The 23,081-nt window shown below is 50.8% G+C and overlaps 1 protein-coding gene across 1 annotated transcript in view; it reads right to left on the reverse strand.

Annotated features, from left to right (window-relative positions):
- The window catches only part of LOC116427989 (amyloid beta precursor protein binding family B member 1), a 201,438-nt gene that overhangs the window by 82,844 nt on the left and 95,513 nt on the right, over positions 1-23,081 (reverse strand). Inside the window, exon 4 of the mRNA XM_031978999.2 lies at positions 8,952-9,285. Coding sequence (XP_031834859.1) covers positions 8,952-9,285 — 334 coding nt within the window. The remainder of the gene's footprint in view (positions 1-8,951; positions 9,286-23,081) is intronic.

A 23,081-nucleotide genomic window follows, 5' to 3' on the forward strand; every position in this document is an offset into this window, starting at 1 on the left:
AGGAGCGCGACACCGGCGCCGGATAAACGCGGAAAAATCCTTTGAACCCTGCCACGTCAACGGTGATCATCCTGCTCATGGTTCAGAAATAATGCTGGATACAGCGAGTTTGCGTCGGCCGTTCCACCGCCGAGGCGGGTTTAACGGATCGAGCGGATGGCGGTTGGCGAGCATGTAGTTGGAGTTACTTCGATTGAAATTCATTTGAGGCCTTTGACCATTGGAGGGGAATAGAAGGGAAAATTAGGTGACTGATGGTTTGCAGTGGAAAAAGAAACAGTTGTGGATTTTGTGATTCTGGGAATTTTGAAGTTGTGCTAGAAAGTTTTTCAGTAGAAATATTCGGCATTTTTCGGCGAGGTGTAAATATATTTTATTCTTGGAAAGTGGCTAATGGAGAAAAGCTGGTTTTCAATATTTCACGTATCAATATTATATCACGCTGCCAGTATTGTCACCAACATTCGCAACGGTATACAAATACGATCTTCCTTTTTCCCTTGTATAACCTCAATAATTGCGTGTACAATGCAAACGATTATTACCACGATCACGAAGAGAACGTGGGATTACAACGTTCGCCTTCCAAGACAATTTCCCGCGACGTCGTTTTTAGCATAGACATCCCAGGCGCGTAAACCGTTATTACCGTAATCCCCCGTTCGTCCGCGATCGTCACCTGAACGCGATCTCCTCCCGCCGCTATCGAGAAGCGAGCTTAAGCGTGGAAAATCGCCGAGCAAAAGGGGCGTAATGATAACGAGCGGTTCGCGCGGAACGTCGGGGTGCCTCCGGGGGGAACGTAGCGGGGTGAGTGCCTCGGGTAATAAAAATTCAATTACCGAGGCAAGAATGTTTTATATCGGCGGCCACTCGAAAGTAATCGGTCCATTTGCCGGCCGGTCTCCGCGGGACGGCCTCTCGCGACGAGATGATTGGCCGAAAACGAGAGCAAAATGACGCATAATAACGGGCGAACGGCTGTAAGTGAATACGGAGCGGCTGATGGCCCCCCCCCCCCCGGGGGGGGGGGGGAGACGAGGCCTCAACCCTCCACCCGATGGAGATTGATGCGGATTGCATTAATCTACCTCTGCCTGGCATGTCCTTACCACCACCACCACGCCGGATGCTCGCCGGAGCTTTCTACAGGACGAAGAATAATGCGGATGTATTAAGCCCGCAGCATCCGTCACGAGCTCGCCGTTCCGCTTCCCGAAAATATATAATCCTCGAGCGCAAGCGGCGTGTCGAGTCCGGCCACTCCGTTCTCCGTTATCGGCTCTTCCTTCCGTTCCGTTAGGTATCCCCGCGTTTCTACGGCTCGTCAACCGCGGAACGCGATTTCCTATGGTCCCGTGTGCAAGTGTAGCGTCAGTGAAATTTACCAGCTCCGTCGCTCTCGGCGGAGGAAAAAGGAAGGCCGCTCGTTAAAGAGCGGACGCCAAAGGCGAGCGATCGTTAATTGATACCGCTGCTTTCATCTCGGTTCGCTCGGGATTCGTGCTCCGATCGTTTGAGATCCTCCTCTTATCCCTTTACCGCTCCACTCTGTGCCGAAACTTCCGCGCTTCTTTCGTCCGAGATCAGAGAAGACGGTGCTCCGCGCCGACTTCCGTTTTTCGCGGACCGCTCCTTTGAGATTCCGCTTCCCGCGAGCCGCGTCAAAGGGCAACAGAAACATCCGATCGATCGGCCGCTGTCGCGCGGTCCCTCGCTGCGTCCCCGTCGAACCGCCCTTCCGGCGTGCCCGCGCGCTCGCCCCGTCAAAGCGGAACAAGGTTAAGGATCGCGAGCGGAGATTCGGCAGAAATATGAGAGATAGCGCGAAGTACGGGCGAAGTTTGTCGCAAGTTTAGATTGAGTTCAATCTCCGAGCCCCGCGATCGTTGCACCCCTGCCTGCTTCCCGGACGAGCCTCGCCCGCCCCCGCCGACCCCTTCCGCGCTTGGCTTATCGTCTAATATCCAACCCCCGGGGGCGGAGGAGCGAAATATCAGGGCATTCCGTGCTCAGACCCATCCTCGCGCCGCCCCGTCGGCCTCACGGCTTGACAAAGTGGCCGACCCTTGAAATTGCAGGCCGACCTCCCCTTTCCGACACATTTTTGCCCGAGGACGCCGCCAGATTCTCGAATACCGGCCGCCGCTGACAAACTTCGCGTACACCCCCTCGCCGCCCATCGGAACTTGGGCAATCGCGACTTCGGGGCTTACCGACGCCTCGAATGTCCTTCGATTTGTTAGCGTCCCGCGGAAAGACACGTGTGGGGAATCTGTTACACTTGGAAAATGAATTTTTGCAGTGATTGCGCCGCTGATACCTTCCTCGGGAGAAGCGTAGGAGTTCCCGGTGGGTTTCCGTTTTCTATATTGGTAGACTATTAGTATGTTGGTTTATTTCTTTTAGGTCTAGACTGATGGTAGCTAAGTTACAGAAGAAAGTATTGCCGAGTCTAAGTTTCCTCTGAAGATTAAGTATTAACTCTGCGGACGGATGTCGGCATCTCGGTGAGACGAAACGTTCAGATTTGGAAGGCTGAGTCGTAGACGAATAATCTAATTAGTCGAACAGCAAGAGACCAGCACGTAGTTTCTTTTTCTATTTATTAAGCAATTAATATATAATTTAGCTTCGTATGCTGAAGGTTTATATGTATATTCACCTGCACAATATAGGTAAAATAGTGTCTCGATTAACGTAATAAAATAGGGTCAGCGAGGGTAATAGATTGGAGTCCACGAATATTCCGCGGGTTCCTCAAAACCGTTTGCCCACTTTGTCCAAAGTCCATTGTTCGAATTCTTGTCTTCCGGGTATGACCGCAGCGCTGGGTCTATTATATTAGAACAGAGGGTTGAATATTGAATTGCTCTTATCATCAGCTGTTCTAACGGGGCCACTTAGATGATCAACGAGCTCTCCTCTGAGAAGCCGCCGCGGCGGTGCAATAATGCAGCTCGCTAAACGAAGTTACCCGGCAAGCAATCCAGAAAAGGTTTCACGGCGTTGGAACGCGAGTCGCCGAATAATCAGGCGCGTTATTAGATCATCGATTTTCCGGTGACGCAGCTACCTCGGGAGCAGGGAATTACTCGGGCACGTCGAGTGCCTAACAACGTAACGTTGCGTACATTTCAGGCGCATCACCGCAAACGAAGTTAACGTTGCGCCGCGCGTTGAAAGCGGCCGGCCTGCAGCCAGGAAAATTCGCTTTTCCGCCCCGCTTCGCCCGGCGGAATTCGATCAGTCGCGACGGATTGTCGTCCCTCGCCGGCTTCGTTACCCCGCCGTCACTGCGCGCGGTGATTCGAGCGACGCGGAACCAAAGAAAACTGATCGGCCCGTATAAGTGGACCCAGCATGCATTAACTCTTTACACTCAGGAGGCGACACTCAGTCGCCATTAAACACAGCAAAATCATAAAATGAAAAACTCAAGATAAAATATTGAGTAAAGTATTAACACACGAAACAGAAGTACAACAATTCTCGTAATTTAAGCAAGATGTTCCTTTATCTAAGCTGCAAGTAATATTGTTAATATTTCGTCAGAAAATAATGAATGTAATGAGAGAAAATTGTGCTACAATTTAGCTGGGCGAAATTCATAATTGTGGGAATTCGTAAAAATGGATCGTAATTGTAACAATTGATATTTCATTCGTGATACTCGTGTTTGGCTTGAAATTGCGTCTTCGTGACAGTCGTGTCGTCGCACATCTGTAATTCGTGTTCAATGGGTTATGGTTCAAGCTTGACGACAGGCAGAATGTTACGTGTCTGACGGTATAAACATGATTTTTGTGTGAAATGAATCGTTACCTGTCTGAGCGAACAGTATAAACGCACCTCTAAAGTTTATTCTTCTTCCGGCCGCGCGGCCAGTGAAGCGGAACAAACATTACTCGCGGCCCGAAGTGTGCCACGAACGACTTTCCGAGTTCTAAGTCGAATACGAGCTCAATGAATAGCGCCGACCGGAGCTCTTCACATAAATTCTTTCCCGTTTGTGTTCTATACGCTCCCCGGGAGATGTATGACTCTTGAGGGTCGGATCTCCTTTGAAAAACTGTCCGAACGGTGACTCAGCTGCGCGGGATTGTCTACGAAGATGTATGTATGGACGAGCGTAGGAATTCTTAAGTACAGCATTCCGCATGTATTAATAGAATCGTGTCCTCAAAAATAAAGTTGCCGAGTCAAACGCGGATTCGAACTCGCGTTGATATTTAACCCTAATCGTACCACGTGTTTTTATAACGAATCACACCAGAATGTCTCTCAGTCACTTATGAGAATATAAGGAACGATTAAAATGTTATTGCTTTCGTTTAAAGAGCCCAAATTTTAAAAGTCCGAAAAAACTTTTGCAAATGTAATATGAAATAAAGAATTTCAGTAAAAAGTTCAAATGTGACTCAAAGTCAACGTCCGATTAGAGTTAACGTATCCAACGTCAGCTAGCGGAGCTTCATATTAGAATTATTCTGAAACACTGCAATCTTTCCGATGAAATCAGTTTTCCTACGAAATTAGGATCTTAATTGAACTCGATAAGAGTACGTGTACCACGGACACGATAAATGATTCGGCCAGGTAAAATTACAACTTCTTCGTGCCCGACGATCGATGTCTCGCCAGTAATACAGGTCTCCAAAAGCAGAGCCACGCGAAATTTCAACGGAATCGTCGGTATCGGATAATTGGAATCGTCCCGAAAGTTGCCGGCTGCCGGCGAACAGCTCGAAATTTCCCCGTGAGCCCGTAAATTTTCAATTACTTCGACTCGGATACAGCCGCCGGAGCAATAATATACCGCGCCGATGGAACGGCGAACAACGCCGGAGCGTATCAATCGGGGCAGACGGACCGCTTCCGAATTCCTCCGTGGAACTCCACAATGAGAGGCTCGAGCAGCTGAAATCTATTTACCGGATACCGCGATGCGAAAGCGGCCGGGAACCAAAGATCGGCTTTCCGCCGATCGTTCATTGAATCCTTTCACCGCGCTGCCCGCTAATTGCCGAACGTCTCGGCGCAGTCCTCGGAGGCGTTTCTATTCTATTCGGTGAATCCGCGGCCATTTAACCAGGATCCGGAACGCCGGACTGAATTTAGGCGAGTCCAAAGGGAGTGGCCGGGCGAGATAGAAGGGAAACGGGGGTAACGAAGGGTGAGACGGGGGTCGAAGAACGAGCGAGTGGAAGAAGAAGCCACCTTCCAGGCGAGAGGAATGCACCGGCCCCTGCCAGACGCCCGGCGTTTCCTTAATTGCATTTTTATGCTCGCCCGGATTTCCGGCCCGAGGAAGAGGACGGGCGAAAGGGCAACGCGGGAAGGGTTGCGGGCAGAGCGTGGAAGACGCCGGGAGGAGAACAGAAAAGATAGGGCGGATGAAATGGGGCTGCGAGAAGAGAGGAGTTTATTATCCCGCTTGGAAGAGGTTCCTTCGGTGTCCATTAACGTATCTCGATTCAGCGCGGGCCTGGCCGAATAAGACGCGCGATCGACGGCTCCGCTGACCGGCAACGGTTTTCTTCCGCGTCGTTGAGTACCCGTCTCGGGCAATTATCGGATAAACGAGAATCAACGGGTATGATGTCTGCTTGGACGGAGGAAGATAACGCAAATGCCACTGCGCTGATTCGAATTACCTTGTTGGTCTGTTAGGATTCGGAAGATCAATTGATTGGTTATTGGAAAAATGGTTCGATGGAAGAAGGAAAGAAATGAAGAGTTCCGAATTTTGAAATGAGGGAGTTATTAGTTTTGGAGGAAACGAGGCTGGACATTCTCGTTTTCGAAGTTGTGGAATATGGAGAACGGAGGTTTTCAAGGAGGAATTCAGTTCTGAACGAATGCGATTTGCCGTGCTCCTACGTTTACCGTTCCCGTTAAAACAATTTCGATCGTTTGTTAACGCGGCTAACAAGGGGGCCGGAGCAGCGGAAACTAATTACAGGAGTGTCCGGGGAATCTAATTTCGATATTAAAGGAGAGTGGACCGGGCGAGCGGCAATCGGCGAGAGCGGATCGGGCCGACCTTTCGAAAATCTCGTTTGCAAGATTAACGAGCCGGGACGGAACCGTCGGCAATTCCAAACATCGCCGGCAAAAGATCCTCGAGACGGAGGAGCCGGACGCGCGAACCAGAAGGAGAGTCGAGGAATTCCGGTCCGTTGAACAATCGCGACGGAGCTCCTGTAACTGTCCCGTGGAGCTTCCAATCGTCTTCCGAAGTTGTTCGTTTCTTGTTCGATCGCTCTCGCCCTCCCGCTGGAAGTCTTAATTCACTGGGTAAAGGAATGCTGAGTCGGAGTATCGTTCCAATTGAAAAATGTAATTACTTCCTACGATCGCGCTCCGTTCGACCGACGTACAATTTTCACTTCCACCGTTCGTGCCGGCGTTTATCTTGGATAATAATCCGCCGGCTCTTGAAATTAAGTGATAAAAATTAATGCTTCGAATGAAGCCGTTGCCAGCTGAACTTCAACGGCTTCAATTCTAGAAATTATCAAGGTAATACGTGTTCGCTCCAATTTTTTCGAATATGACGATATCCACGAAGTGCAACAACATTCTCGTCCATAAGTGAATTAAACGTAAACAGATGGGTGTACTTTCATTAACCGAATTAGAACTCCAAAGAGTGTACACTCGGGGCAGCGACTTGTTTGAAGATTCGAGCGCAAATATTCAGATACGTGTGTAACGAGGAACAAATATTCCTCTCGAAAAGATGGCAAGGGAGCGTTGTATCGCTCGTGTAAACGAGGAGTACCTTTAATGTAGTTTCCATCGAGGCGGTCGTAAATTGACTACCGTCGCGTCTATCAAATAATAATCACCAGCATTCACGTTTAAGGATCGTACAATTTCATATCTAAATTCCCTCGATCAATATCTCCGAAGAAAGGAATCCGTATTTGCAGCTCGGGGGCTGCTCAATGACTCCATTCGTCGGCCCATCATAATCGGAGGACGAAAGGGTCACGGGGTTCTTTACGAGGTGGCACGGATCGTTCGACGGGGCTCGATAACAGGTTCGAAAGACAAAGGAGGGCGGACCGAGCAGAATCTGGGCACTGAAAGGACGAGAATTTCGACCGGTTCGACAAATACCGCCGTGGGAGAAGAGGGGAGCGTGTAACTGCCGGAAATAAGTTCGAACTGGCTTGTAGCATCGACCATTCGCTCCTTCTGTCCGAGACGCCCCTTCTCGCGGGTCCGGATTTATTGAAATTTTATGCGGTATCCCGATGAGGTCCGACTCGGAAGTTTTATCAACGGCTCTAGGTGGACGGACCCTATATTACCGCGCGCGGAGGGATCAAGCCTGTTCGATTTCGCTCCTCGAAGCCGATTTCTCGCTTATTCCGGCTATCCGCGATTCGAGGAGCGACCGGAATATCTCAGCTAGACGGGATAGACGGGAATTCGGGGTGGAAGGCTGTCCAGAGAAACGGGCGGCCTCATGTTTAAAAGCAAACGCATAAAAATATCCCGAAGAAAATGGCGGACGGTTAAGGGGACGAATATAAATCGCTGGATATTCTCATCTTCTCCCGCCGGATATTAGACCCGGCATCGCAATTCGAACGAGACCTTTTTTTTTTTCTTCTCTTCGTGCGGGCGTCGCCGTGGATGGCGATCCTCTGTTCTACGACTTCTGCCGTCGTATCGTTTACTACGCGCACGGGGCGTTTCGTGAAATTGACCGTATAACGCGCCGTGAAAATCACGAGAAATATGTATTCGTTATCAACGACGTCGAGTTACGATTGCCTTCGCGATACGTTACTGATCGTCGAAGAGTCGTTTGAATTTTTTAGCTGTACCGTCTCCGCTTTCCAGAATCAGGGGAAAAGTTGCTCTTTAGTGAAAATTCTGGGTATATTCTGTGAAACAATGGAAATATACTAAGCTCGCTGAGTGTTTCATTCGAACGTAAACGAACACGGAAAGTATCAATGACATTTAATCTCTTGCGCTGGAAATCAATTCAGAAATTCAACAGTTTCGCGGAAAAATGTTTTTACTTATTTCACGCAAATGTACACAATGATTTTGTTTATCAATCATTTTGTATACAGTGATACGTTTCAAAAGAATCTGATAATGCAGCGAACCTCGATATATATATAAAACGTCATTAGCAATTTAGGTGAAATAACATTTGCACGTGTCTGCTACGTCTTTCCAGCGCGAGAACATCAAACCGAATCTTGAAACGTCGCCATCGACGCGCTCGTCAAACTACAACATGAACACCCTTCACCTTCAACCCAGGTCGTCTGGTCGGCGAAACACGTAACATCGATAAAAGGCTCGATCGTTTCAATTAACGGCCCCGTTCAGCGAAAGTATTAGGCCTGTCGTACAGTTTGGCCGTCGCGGGATCAGCCCTGTCGCAACAATAATCTGTCACGGGTAGGCTATTAATTCTTGCGGGAGGCGTCGCGCGCCCCGGCGATTTGTCAACGTCCCCCGTGTAAGTCTTCGCCGCCGCGTGGCGTCATTAAAACACGGATCGAAGGACGGAACGACAGAGCCTGCCGTGAAACCTAATAACTCCGCCGCGGTATCGGGGACACCTGGTACATCGCAATTCCGGACGCTACACGGACCACGCACGTACACAGAGACCACGTATACGTGTGGGACAGGCCGTGGGCGAGACGTCTCAATCCGGTGAAAGCTCGGCTCGCGGGGAACACGGAAAAACGCGGGGCACGGGGGCGGGGCGGCCGTAATCCCGGTCGTCGTCGCGTTTCCCGAATGCGTTGGACGTCCGTTCGGAAGCGGAAAGTTCGCCCGTGGCAAAGATTACCCGTGGCCGCGCCCGCTCGAAGAATCGAAACCCGCCAGGTCACGTCGCCTATTTCGCCCCGGCGACGAACGTGATCCGTTTAATGTCCGGCCCGACGAAATGAACGCTTACTCACCCTAGGTTATGGTTGTCCGAATTGTCCGGCGCGTCCTCCGTCACGGAGTCTTGGGTTAGGGGACCTTGAGTGACGTCGACCCCCATGCTGCACAGATCCAGCGTCGCGTACGTTCTGCGTGCCTGCACCCTCGTGTCGCCGCCGCCGGTCACATCGCCGACTCGGTCGCCGCCGCCGCCGCCGGTCACCTCGCCGCTTCTGTCGCCGTTCCCTAATAACTCCTGGTAGAGCTCATCGTACAGCGAGCTGCCGTTACCGTTACTGTTCAACGCGTCGTCCAGGCGAGCCGGGTCCAAGTGGTAGTTCGGGTTCTCGAACGAGAGCAGACCGTTTTCTGGAAGATTATTGTAAAGGAATTCTCTGGTTAGTCGGCTGTGAGGTTGATCATTCTATGGATTGTTGTCAGTCGGAGAATTTTCTCGAGTCACAATGTACTAGATGATTGGTCTACGAAAGTGGTAAGCCTCTAGAGTTAACATCTCGAAGGACATTGAAGCCGATACGAGAATGTCTATACAGTGATATGTACGAAACTAATACTGACGACAACACTTCACAATACGAACAAGACATATGCACAACAGCCAATACGAATACTGCGACTAAGGAGTAAGTAGTTCGACTATGTTCTTAGGAAGGATAGCTGAATCGATGATAGAAGTAAGTGTGATTCGACGGGATGATAACGATCATGAAAAATCATATTCTACGTTCAAGACGATTTATTCTTCAGTACCGAGAACTACAGTATACTAAAAGTACTATCGCAAACGTCCCACCGATCCGTGCTGCTTTCATGAAAAAGGACACGAATCGCACGAACGAAATCACCGCGAGATCGATCACACCCGAGCATTCTACTCATTTCAATACCCCGCGCCGCCATCTTCTTACACGATCCATCATCCCCCGCGCGTAAACCGAAACGGACGACGCGCTCAGGTGTTACAACTTCATCCCGTGCCCATTAGCCACGCCGCAACCTGCTATTTCATTTTCAGCCGCGAAAGTATCTTCGACCATCGCTCACGTCATTCGCCCGAAACCGTCTGTCGGTGCGGGTGGTCCCTGTGGTCCGTCCTGCAAAGGACGCGTCTACCGGGGTAGAGTCTACTCGGTGCGACATGCGGTGCAGCGCGTAGAACGTCCGTAGAACGCGAGGAAGCGTGGCGCAGAGGGAACAGGATCGAATAACGTGGAGGGTCAAGGTTCACGGCTATGGAGCGAGAGGTGTGCGGATAGGTGTAGCGAAACGGCGTGGCGTCGAAGGTAAAGCGTGAGACGCGGCCACCGGGAGGCTCTTTAGCCGTTTTACGAGCGGCCGTCGGAGAGGCTCGGGCCGTGTACGAAAAAGCGACAGGAGGCAGCGCGGAACAACCTGGCGGATCGATAGCCCTCGGCCGGTTGGCGTTCGTGGTCGTGGAAGGTGTGTGGCGGCCGACTTTTGCGATAACGAAAGCGTCATAGGCGGTCGGTCCTCGGCGTATCAAGATACAGCTCGGACGGAAATAAATGAACGGGACGAAAATAAGGGAGGCCGGCGTGAATGCAGGCCGAAGAGACGAGACGAGGCGCCGGGCGGAGGGCCGCACGCCGGATCAATCGCCGGGAACTCGCCGCGCTGGCCCCGAGGCTGCCCTCCCGCGTCAAAGGATCGAGAGACCGGCCCGACGAGAGGTTGGATAGACTGTTTGGCGGTGAACAAGCGCAGAGTTGTAGGTTGAAGCTGCGTGAGACACAGGTACACACCCAGAGCTGTCGTGATCGTGTATGTTCTACTCACTGATGCTCCTGAACAAGACGGCAGTCGCTAGAAGCAGGTTGTACAGAAACCGACAGAACGCGTCCATGCCGACGCGTCGACGGTCATATTGTCGCGGGGAATCGTCTTCCCCGGATAATCGTGAAACGACGCCAAGTGTACTTATCGACTAGCTATCGGCACACATAGAAGCGTTAGGGGGTGTGCATGTACAAAAGGAAACCGGCTCAGTGGAACGAGCGTGTGCGAGTCTGGGCTGCCTAAGTCGAATCTCCTTGGCCTCCTTTGTCCCTTCCTTTCTTCCTTCCTTCCTTCTTTCCTTCCTTCCTGCCTGCTTGCCTGCCTGACTGCCTGACTGCTTGCTAGTCTGTCCTCTATCCTTGATGCTCCTATCTATTCAACGTCTACCTATCTCTGTCCCCGTATCGATTCAACCGCGAGCTTTAAAGCCTTGCGCCTCGAGAAGTCGCCGGTTCTCTCGGTCAAAGGGACACGGGTTACCCACCGCGCGATTCCTTCGTCGTAACGTATTTCGCGCGTCTCCGCTCTCCGCTTCGATCTACGACAATTGGACTCGCACCGTTCAGAGCAATGTTCTTTGACCGAGCGGTCGGTTCGTAATTCGATGAGATGTTTCGTTCGCTTGGGAAACCGATTTTTGATGGTGCAACTTCTTTGTTAGAGACTGTCGCGTGACCGGGGATTGAAAAGATGGGGCGGGCTCGATCGGTCGATTGAAATTCAAGCTTTTCCAGGCTGGAATCAACGCTCGACGCTGCTTTTTACGCGAGTCTCGTGAAACAATGGACCCGTTGACGGTCGGGTCCATTAGCCGATCGAGCAGGCCCGGCGAAACCTGTTTCCGCGTCCCTTTGACGACACTTCTGTCGGGTAATTCGACGTTTGTCGCGACCCTCGCCGTTTTCACCGTCCATCGAACGTCGTGATTCGAATCATATTCCCGTGACGAACAAGAGGGTAATCGGCTTTACCCTCTTTCTTTCTCCCAGGCTACAGCGATCGAGGATACTTCTACTGCGATATCCGACCGACCGACCCCGTGTATTATCCCGATCGAAATTCCTGATTGGCCACGGTTATACTCCGTGTCACTGGGGAACGAGCAAATATAGCTAATTAGGTTGCGCTGGAATTTCCGACTTTTAGAAACACGCCTCCTACACATTCGACATCGGAAACTCAATTTACTATTGTTCTCGAATCTATTGTATATCCGTTATAAATTATTTTAAGTTATAAAAATCTCGATTAGAGAACAATTTCCTTACAAAATTCTTCCTGAGGAAATCAAAGAAGAGAATAATACTCTTAATATACACGAGCCACGTGTTTAATTAACCGTACGGACAACGCACAGCTTCAGTTAAATCGAACAATTCCGCGATCGTTAATGTGTAAACGTTGTTTCTACGAACGGAACTTGGCAAGCTAATATTTCGTCCGAGCGAGGCAGCGCTGGCCATAATCCCGGAAGTGTACGAAAGTTGGTCGATTCGGGGGAAACGTTCGTACGGGATGAATCAGCGGCAGGGGCGGCCGGGGTTGATCAAATTGGCCGGCGACGTTGTCCGGTTTGCGTGGCCTGTTAGACGCGTCCAGGAGTCGATAAAGTTAGACCCCCCTCCCTTTTCTTGGACAGCGCCGCACAGTTCCCCGGGTGCATCTCGTTATTTCGCTCGGGAGAAGCCCGAAGGGACCGGGGAACTTCGGGAGTTCGGACGCGGAAGAACAGCTGAAACCTCGGCGCGAAGTTTATCCCGGCTGTCGCCGGCAACTAGAGGAAAAGTTGCGTCGCGAAAGAAGGAGCTCCCCGGAACCGTGGCACGGGGCTTGTCGATAATCCATTAACCGGTTTTCGTGTCGGCCTAACGATTCTGAGGAGTGATACCGAAGGGATTGAAGAATGGCGGGTATCGAGCAACTTCTCTAGCTCCGGCCGTGAATAATGAATGCGTTGAATATTCCATTATGCGGTTTTCATGAGGGATATATGGTCAGAAAGCTATCGGAATAATTGAACGGGCCACTCTATTTTAAGCCTCGCGCAACGTCCCGGTAAATTCGACCCAAAACCTAAGCGTTGTTCTTAATAACGTTGTTCGATACAGAAATGTGTAGATTAATTTGATAAGGATACCTTGTATGCACGATCGTGTTACAGTTCACGTATTTAACTCGAAGGTCTGAATAGGAAATGTTCCGAACGCGGCCTGCATACAAGTAACAATGGAAATAAGGATTCGCGGAGAGAGGTCGACGGAGATTTAGTTAAAAAGTCAAGGGATCGGTAAAGGTGAAGTGTCCATTATCGAGTGGAAAGCAACTTAAAGAATTCGCAGCCGAGGATTAAAGGATTAAGACAACGCTGAGAAGCGAAGAATGCAAGACAGTTCGAGCTGCAGAGTTTCCAAGGAATCTCCTAATTGCTCTCCGGAGTAACGCAATAGTATTCCGCAGTAGTTTCGATGTTCGACTGAAGAAGTCGCTATCTTATGTTCGTTCTACCAGATTATGTCAGGATTGCGGGTAATATCGAATTCGTACGTAACGAAGAACACTTTATAGCTCGTAAAAACAATCTTATAGGATATTTAATTAAGGTCTGGTCGGGGGACACGGTTGGCTGGCAAAAAGACGCCCGTAAGATTTCGTTAATTCCGGAGGGAGGTCGCGGAATGACTCAGCGCGAGGGTGGAGCGCCTGTGCGCGACAAATTGGCTGACGACGTCGTCTTGCCGCATGCTCGTTATAGGTATGACCGACCGGAGTGCAGTTGCAGCCATAGTTGCAGCTGCTGCGGCCTGTTCGAATGAATCTTGTTACTTTCCCGGCGGCCGGGGGTTGGCGCGGAGAAAGGGGAAGGCGGAAACTAAATGGTGGGCTTTACACTTTTAGCTTGCCTTTCGCGTTAGTTTCGCTGGATAAGGAAAAGAAAAACGAGGATATAAGGCGCGGAAAAGTTATTCAAACGTTGCTGAAACTCACGGCGCTGCCGGCTCGAACCAGATCCCCTTTCTCCACTTAAGCGCGGATGGACGGATATCGCAAAGAATTTAGTCGGCCGTTAATTACCGCCGCTCCTCCGCGTGTATTTGTGTTCGAGGCTCGGGGAGGCGCGGAGCATTCAGTTGAAAAGTTATAAATATTCAATGCGACCTTAATATCTCCTAACTCCGACGAAATTCTGATGCGGCTAATTATTGTGATTTCTTAACGCGCGTACTGACTGAAGACCGAGAACGAAGTGCTATCGATGCGGAAATCCCTGTTAACTCTCCGAAGATCGTATAAATAACCGTCGCCAAATGAACTGCTAATAAACACAGAAGAATATCAGTTTCATGAATATTCCGAGAAATCCACATTCGACCATTCACAGGCTAATTATTACTAACGTCCGCGAGCAGCGATTGTAATCGAATCGAGTACGAAATTCGGCCGAACCGATCGTATCAATATCAATTAAATCGGTCTCCGGCGGCGAGAGTTCTCACATCGGAAATCCATACGCGGCCACCAACAAAAATCCGCATTGCGGGACACAGGGAACCATGAAAACACACAAGTCTCCTCTCTTCCTTTCCCGCGCCCGGTGCGGGGTTAAGTCATGGGAGTCGAGTCAGCCGATTCCGCGGGTAGACAGCGATACGATGGTCTTTTTCGCGAGTGCATTTCGTTATTTCCTCGGGAGCGGAGATCTTCGAAGAGAACCGGAATGGAGGTTGAACAGCGGAGTTTGAAAGTTTGGACACGCTTTCGGCGTTAGAACCGGAAGCACCGGGGACTCGAGGGGAAGAAGGGCGTGGGAAGAGTGAACAAGGAGGACAGGGTGTAAGGGAAGGGGAGAGCTCCGTCACCGCCCCTCGATGAGTCACCCTATCGATTCCTCGGCCGAGTCTAGGTGAAGTCTAAGGGGTGAAGGGGTCTTCTACCACCGGCTACCACTTCTCTCGCTCTCATTCTCTCTCTCTCTCTTTCCCTCTGTTTCTCTCGTTTCTCGTCTCCCTCTCTCTGTCCCCCGGTCTCATTCTTTTCCTCCCTTTTTTTCCCTCCTTCGACGTCCTTACGTAAGTCCTTTCCACGGAATATTAACTTTCATGGGCGCGGAGCAAGCTCTTCTGCCACGTTCCTCCGCTACTCGCAATTGCGAGGGTCACGTATCTCATAAGTACTGAACGCGATTGGCCGAGACCGTCCCGAGTATTCCCCGGGCCAGAAATGGTTCGCGGTAATTTTTTAGACGGGTGACGCAATGCAAATCAATTTCCCTCGGAGAGGGCGGACCGTCGAAGGCGACTCGAGGGAGGCAATCGGAGCGACGGTTTGGAAAATCGAAAATTCCTACAGGCTGTCTCTTTGCTGCTAAGTGGTTTGGTCGAACAGTTTCGTTGCGAGTTTCATTTTGCGAACAATAGTGATTGTTTATTAGAATCTCCGTGTTATATAGGAAAGTCGCGTGGGAAATAAATAATTCTTCAAGAAAAAGATTCTACTATCCTGATTTTCATTCTTAACTCTTTGAGGCACACGCTTTTAAATAAGAAAATAACCCGAGCTGCACAGAATTCACCACACCGTTTTGCTTTCACTTACTTACGCATTTATTTAGTTCATAGCATTTCCAACTGGACGAAAAACCTTAAATAAAATATTAAACTGTACGACTATCGGTAACTAGAACTTTTCGAGATGGGTCAAACTGTATCCCACTATGCATAAAAAGCTAAGCAAACCCCTAACAAAACCTAACCTCAGAGAGTTGAACTCCCAATCGATACCTTCAATCTCGAAATATATAGACCGCGAAACCCACGTCGTCTTAATTCTCTTAAATGTTTCTTGTTTACAAAAGAAAGAGAAATACGTATACCGAGGTTGCAGCAAACGCAACGAATAGAGGGTAGTTTTCCGCGGTCTGTCATATTTCACGGTACATAATCCGAGATAATAGCAGCGGAATAATTTCGGCCCGCGGCACGCGGTGCGCCATTCTTCCCGTTCACGGTCCGCCGCGATAAGGTTCTCCGCGGGCCGAGAAATAAAGTGATTCCCGCCCCCGCGGTCACCCTTTCGCGGAACTCAACGTTTATTCGAGCTCGGTCTTGCGATTACGTTCGGGTCGGGCGTCGATGCCAGCCCCGTCGCCCCTCTCGCGGCTTCCCCTCGCCGCCCATAACAATGGAGTTACGGCCTTAAATGTCTCTCGCACGGCGTACCATAGAGAATGGGGTGCGAAGAATCAAGTACCGTGTCTCGTTACGGCGAAAAAAGGCCGGGGCAATTTCAAAAGCGGTCGTTAAGTTTTACGACGGCCCGAAAACACGGCGGACCCTCCGAAAAGGTCAAGATTTTGCCGGGTAATGGTGTTTGACGGCGTCCTTTCCCTCTTGCCGGCGTCGCTTTCCCCGTGAACGGGTCGTCGGGACGGTGACCGTCGTCGATCGCCGGCCAATCGCCGCCCCCCGCCGCCCCGTCGACGCGAGGTCACGCCGCAGATTGATTTAATCGTTTACAACGTGTAACGCAGAGAAAATTCAGTTACACCGTCGTTAGCCAGCCGACCGTGCGGCGAACAACACCGTCCAACGCCGCGCAAGAATGCACAGTATCGATCAAAGCGGGGTGAATTTATAGCGAGCAGAAGTAAGAAGCGTGGAAGTATTTTAAAATGGCAAGATGGACGACGCGCCGCTCGCGGAATGCGAGAATATTAGCCGAGAAATATGCGCGACGGGTCTGACAGAAATATTCCTACCTATGATTGGTGTTCGGAGGAGAGGAGAATTCTACAATTATTGGAAACGCATCCGCGACCGTTATAAATGGTAGAAATTTAAAATTCAATCCCGACACGTCTCGAATATCGAGTATAACGGGGAAAAGCGAAATTAAACAAGCTAATAAACCCAAGCACCGTGATCCGAGGGGTCGAACCGTGCTCTTCAATCACTCGGAGCATCCGACAAGGACCGGAAACAAAAGTCCCATTTCAATAATGAAGACAATCGGGCCCGTCAATCACGGGCGCGCTCGATCGTCAACGATCGACGAGGGAAGTCACAGATCGACGGGTAACGATAACGGGGAGGAAAAATCGGTGAACAAGAGCTTCCGCTTTTTTCCCCCTGTCCGTTTCCCCTTTCCGTTCGTTTTCGCCGGGACAAGCTACGAACAATCCCGTTCGAAGGCAATTGGCCTTTCCGCTTTTACCCGCTCCCCGAGTCCCGACAATACCCGTTTTTCCCAGGGGGTCGCGCGGCCGACCGACCGACCGGCCGGCGACGGCGGATCGACTTCATGGAAGGATGCCTGTACCTATTTTTTCCTCGACTGCACCGGCCAGCACGGCCGAATGACGCATACCTCGGCAACGCTCGTCCCGTTGGCGCTTAGACATCCTGGCGCCATTCACCTACGGCGCCGCACGCAACCCTTAAACACTATTAACCGCGCCGTGCCACCACCCTCCGACTCCTCCTCCTCCTCCAACCCTTTGCTACCCAGACCAACCGTCGACGCCGACGTCGACGTCGACATCGACCGCTTCCGCGGCGTGTTATCTGGCTTCTCGATACCGTCGAACCTGGGTGGACCAATAAAGCCCTACGTCTGATTAGAAACGAGCGACGCCGTGCCCGTTCCCTTATCGCGCTCTTATCGGACGCGGGCCTTAAATCTCACTGAGGAAAATTGCGCGCCGTGCACGCTTATTATTACCGGATATTTGCGATCGATACTCGACGCACCGCTCGACTTTAGAACGCTCGCCGGAACGGTCTCGTCGATGATTCACGCTGTGACGCGACGCGACACGTCGCCGATCGTTCGACGATTTATCATTTTCTTCTTTATTTTTTTCATCCTTCTCCCTGCCGCCGCTTTTTGTCTTCCCGGCAGAGGAGCGCCGGACACGACCCCGCGACCGGATAACTGCCGTTTGATGGAACTCGCGCCTGCCGATGACGAGCTTTTGTTTGTTTTCCGAAAAATTGGAAAAAGTGGAACCGGCCCGCCTCGTTCCTTTGTGACGGGCGCCATCGGCGATATTGATTCCGCGATCCTTCCCCGTATAATTGAAACTGCAGCGCGGCCGGTGATTGGATTTCTCGTTTTCCCCCGGATCCTTATTTTTTCGGCGTGCGGAATTATATCGCGTGACGATGTAAATGGCGGTATATTTCTCAATTTCGCACGAAATATCCCGACGCTTCGTCGGGAATTTCCCGGAGCGAAATCGTTCCCGGCGCTGGATAAATTGTGTTTGAAAACGGCGAGCGCAACGTTCGATGCGGAACGCTCCGTTCCTTGCAGTAAGTTTTTCAAACGGTACTTTATCGGGACAGTAATGGAGATATTTTTACTTTATTTCCGAATCTCCCCGTACGACCGTGTATCGTCCAATATTTCACCCTCCATTTAATTCGTTATTTTGTCAGCTCCGCACGTTCTCGCCGAGCAGCAACATTTTACAAGTGAAACACACCAATTCCGCGGACTGTTACCGAATAAACTACGCGCACCGCCCGGAACACGCTACGCCGACCGCGCGGACGAATTCTTCGAATTAAATGGAGCCCGGATGAATCGTGTCGCTCGTCGACGGTGGTTTAACGACGGGATTCAAGGAAGCGACAACGCGCCATTCAACAACGTCTTTACAGCATGCAGTCGATAAACCCTTTTGAGCGGTTCCTGTCGAAGTAAGCCGGGCGCCGCGTCGTGTAATGGCGGCGGCCGTCTGACCACGCGCCGGCCGTTTTCACTTAAACGTACGGCCTGCACGAGGGCATAGCTCGACGGTTAAAGCACCGACCGCTGGTTTATGGCTCGTGTAAAGCAGAGACGCCCGATGAATATGAATAAGTGGCGGCGCGATCCGCGGGCTGCGTCTCGCGGAACCGCCATTTTTCCATCGTCTTAGCCACGGTCCTGTTGCTTTTAGTTTCTCCTTCCTCTCGCCCGGCTACTTTTCCCGATTGCTATTTGCTGATGCGTTAGCGCGCGATTTAATGAAGAGTAAAAGCCACTCTCGCCGAGGACACTTCCACGGAATTCGTCCCGGCACACAGTATATTCCCCTGCTGTCCCGGGGACACGTGACTCACCGTGCTCCTAAACTGTACAGCCTGCACCGTGAAATGCGGCCACTGCCACGGGGACGGACCGGCTTCGGAATTAAGGAACAACATTCGTAAAAAGTCCCCCGTTTTATTACCGTCCCCGTCACCGTTGCTGGATAGACCCGAAAAAAGTTTTGTGGAACTTTCATGATTCTACGCTCGGCAGGTTACTCGGAAGCTTCCACAGGAGAAACTGTATTGTCTGGTGAATTGTTCTACAAAGTCGGAATATCTACAGATTCCTGCGCCCTTATTCGAAACAATCTTCTAACGGGACAATAATATCTATCCGACCTCATTCGCAGTGGTCGCTTCTTCTCTGTCTCTTACAACGACGATATACCAAAGCTAAATCCGGTGTCCAGGATGCACCGAAAAACTGCCGCACGGTATACGAAGTTTATCATCCGATTGACGGGGAATAAGCGCGGTAGATCGGCGACGGGAAACCGGCCGAAGGCCATCGGTCAACGGACGAGGCACGGGCAATACCTTCCTGTCCATCGAATTAGATGATCCCGCGTTTCGGCGGGGCCCCGGGGGAAGGAATTTCGGCTGTCGGGGAATTGAATGGGAAGGGCTCTGACAAAACGGGTTTCTTCGTGACGACGGCAGGTGCTTCGTCAACCGTTCGATTCAGGGGCAAACCCGTAAAAATAGTCGCGCTCGCTCGCACACATCGCTCAAAGGCCGCCAGACGGGGTCCACGGTTGGCGGGCAGGGGAGGGGAGAGGAGGACGACGGTGGACTGGGGTGGAAAAAGGCCGTGGGCAGTGTGGTGCGCGAAGGCAGCGTTAAAAACTGCAACAAAACAGACGCGACCGTGTCTGGCACAAAGCCATCCGTAGCGGCACCGTCGGCCAGAGAGCTATCGATCTGAAACCAGTCTCTCCCCGTCTCTCTTCCGCGCTCTCCACCGCCCCCTCCCGCCGCGGCCGTGTTCCGCGTGACAGATAATTCCGATTCGCGAGCCCGAGGCTCGACGGCGAATTAAGATCGCTCGATGCGACGCATCGCGCCGCGTCAGACAACGACCGTTCCGGGGTTTAGCGGCGGGTCAAGGAAGAAGGGCGGAGGAGAGAGGCGCCGTAAAAATAGCGCCCCCCCCGTTTGCTCGATATTTCAACGGGGGAAAGGTTCCCCATCGCGGGAAAATTAAGTTACCGTACACGTCGCGGCCACAGGCCTCCGTTGTTCCCTACGACGTCTTTATAGCGGCGGAAGTGTGCTTAAAAATGGTGTACATCGCCGGCCGGGGGAGGGTGGCGCTTTTATCGCGTGTTAAAACCGGTTCCCCCGGGAGCGTTAGCTACGCGCGGTTTTAACTGCTGCCGGATGAAGGCTCGCGCTGCGTCTTGATAACCACTAAAGCGGCCTGATCTGATACCTCCTAGCCCGATGGGCTATACGTTCCGTTAACCCCCGGTCGACTCTCGTTTTCGCCTGTTCATTGTCCCCTGATGATACATTGCTACTGTGTTAACGCGTCATTAACGCACGGAGTGAATACTTGGGAAGTAACCGTGTTTTGTACCTATTAGTAGCGTATTTCGTCAAATAAGGTTATAAAATGAAAGCATGTTCGACGGTAGATCTTCCCCAGAGGCGATAGAAGCAGAAGGGAAAAGAAAAATTGAGAAACTGATTAATCGAGTAATACAACCGATACAACGTTGAATGAAAGACGTAGAATTTTCAAATCTTACTACCATTCGACCGAATTGTTCCTTTGAAAAATCGATCTAAGAGTAACCCAGGAGAAGACTCTTCACCGAAACCCTTCCACGAGTCACAAAATTAGCCACGCTTCCTGACGGAATAATAGCGCGGAAATTCGCAGTTGCCGCGGTCTCCAGCGAAGAACATCGAAACGTCGTTAAAAGCAAACTATGCAAATTAATTCGCCGGCGCGAGAGCGGACGTCGCGGTAGACGCCAGCCTCTGCTTCCGGCGAAGGCTAAATATCTCGGACACCGGAGAAAGCAGACGCACAGCGAAATATGGCGGCGGAAGGGAAGGGGTGCGGGAAAATGAGAGGAAACGGTGTTCGTGAATCCGGGACGGGGATAATCCAATTTGGCCGCGTCTTCTGGCCTGCTTCGTCCGTCACCGCCATCTTGAAACCGTTCGAAGTGCCGTCGGATGCGAATCGATATTTCAAGGACGGCTCGCCGTACGCAAAATAATTAACGACGGTCTGCTGTAGTGAACGGTGACGGATCGAAGACCGCGCGCCGCTCTCGTCCCGCTCCCCGCGCCGCGCCGCGCCGTTACGCCACGCCGCAAATGGCTCGGTAGGACACGGGACGGTAACCGGGAAAATTACGCGGACGCTTCCCGTCTTGGGTTTTTCTTTGCCCTGACTTTACGGCCGACCGTGAATAATTTACGCTGTAGCTATTTCACCGGGCGCTGCGCTCCGGAGGATAGCTGTTATCCGGGGACTACCCTCGGACGATAAAACGCGGGCCGCAATTAGAGGTTACTCGGTGAGATCGTCGCCGGCGAATCCCGATCCCGACGGGAAACGGCACGTGTCCCCCTTATGAAAATGATACACAGCTTTTTCGGGACCGCTTCGGCAAATAATGGAAACGTATCGGCCGGGTGTGATATATTGGATACGGTTGCGCGCGGGCGCTGCGGTGTATTTGCACGCCGAGAGTAAATATTGAGTGTGTGTGATCCGAATGTGTTTTACGTTTGTCGGCTCGAGTTCGCTTCTACGGATTTGCCGGTGAAATGTCCGATCCAGCGATCTTTTTGTGCGAATGCTTCAGTGGGGTTCTCGAGACACCTGTCGTGGAGGATTCTTTGGGTTATTTATGTTATGGTGTATAACTGAGCGTAATGGTTAGGTCCTAACCCTTTGAGGAAGATTCTTTGAAATCCGAAACCTTCAGATGAAGTTGAATTATATACCAATGAATGAAAGGAAATTATGTACTGATCTGTTGCTGTTCGAGTAATTAACACGAATGCCATGGGGGTCACCACCAACCATATCGAATTATTATAGTTTATTCAGTTGTGTGATTATTTGAAAAGATTTTTATATTATAAATGATGCTACCTAATGCGGTGACATTTAGCTAGATGAATGTTTAATAATTCAATTCAATCAGATAATTTAATATTCCTCCTTTTTGAAAATTTTGCTATATGAAATCGTGCGGTATTCAACGAGTTAAATCATTTGCTTCGGACTCAGTCTTCTAAACATAAAGATTTGATCTCGTTGGTATGACATTCGCGCGAAATGTTAAACACGCGGTAACTAAAGAATGATAAAATTGTTGCTATTAACTAAGATACTCTTATACCTAAAAACAGACTTTGTCCATGCTTCTTATAACAGCTGCACTTATAAGATATCTACAGGACACTACAGAACATTATACTCGACTGAATCATTCGAAGTGACTTTCGTAAATGCAAGACGAACCTACCGATGAACGGGGCGTCTACCCTTAATATAAAAAGTTTCTAGCAATCGCGTATATTCAAAAAATGATTCCGCGCTGTAATAACCATCGCGAACTCAATTTTACCAGCGATGCAATTACGCTGTCCTGTTTATACAGCGAGGTTCAGATCCAGCGGCGGCCGGGCGGCGCGAAAGTTTGTAAAATTCATCCAATTAAACGATGGTCGGCAAAGTTCGAAGGGTCACGTAATTATCAGAAATGGTTATACACGTTAACGACGAAGCGGAGGCGGCGCGGCGCGGGCGTAGTGCACGGCTCGCAGGAAAATAGTGCTCGGGGAGGAAGGGAAAGTAAAATTGCGAGGACTTGCGAGTCTCCGCGGCACGGCGGAGCGGGAGGGGTCTCGTCCTCGTTAGATTCGCATTTAGATTAAACTCGGTGCCGCGGTAATAACCCAAGTTTGGTCATCATTTTTTCCCGGCGAGCCGGCTGGGACGATCCCTCTCGCGGCTGGCTCCGGCTTCTCTCTCTCTCTCCCTCTCTCTCTCTCTCGTAATTCGGGCCCCGATCTCGGGCAACGAGCCCCGCTAACTTTCGGGAATTCGTTTAGAAAGTGTGTCGAAGATTTCCTTCGGGGGATAGCAGCCGCGACGCACGGAATCCTGAGAAATTCCGAGGATTTAGGGGACTCGTATTATCAGCTCACGGAGCCTGGACGAAAAACTTTCGACGAAAGCTGACAAATCGCGGCGCCGTGCAGCTGCAGTTTTAATTCTCGGCCTCGTCTGCTTTAACTCTC

The sequence above is a fragment of the Nomia melanderi genome, chromosome 6, assembly GCF_051020985.1.
Source record: "Nomia melanderi isolate GNS246 chromosome 6, iyNomMela1, whole genome shotgun sequence".
Taxonomy (NCBI): domain Eukaryota; kingdom Metazoa; phylum Arthropoda; class Insecta; order Hymenoptera; family Halictidae; genus Nomia; species Nomia melanderi.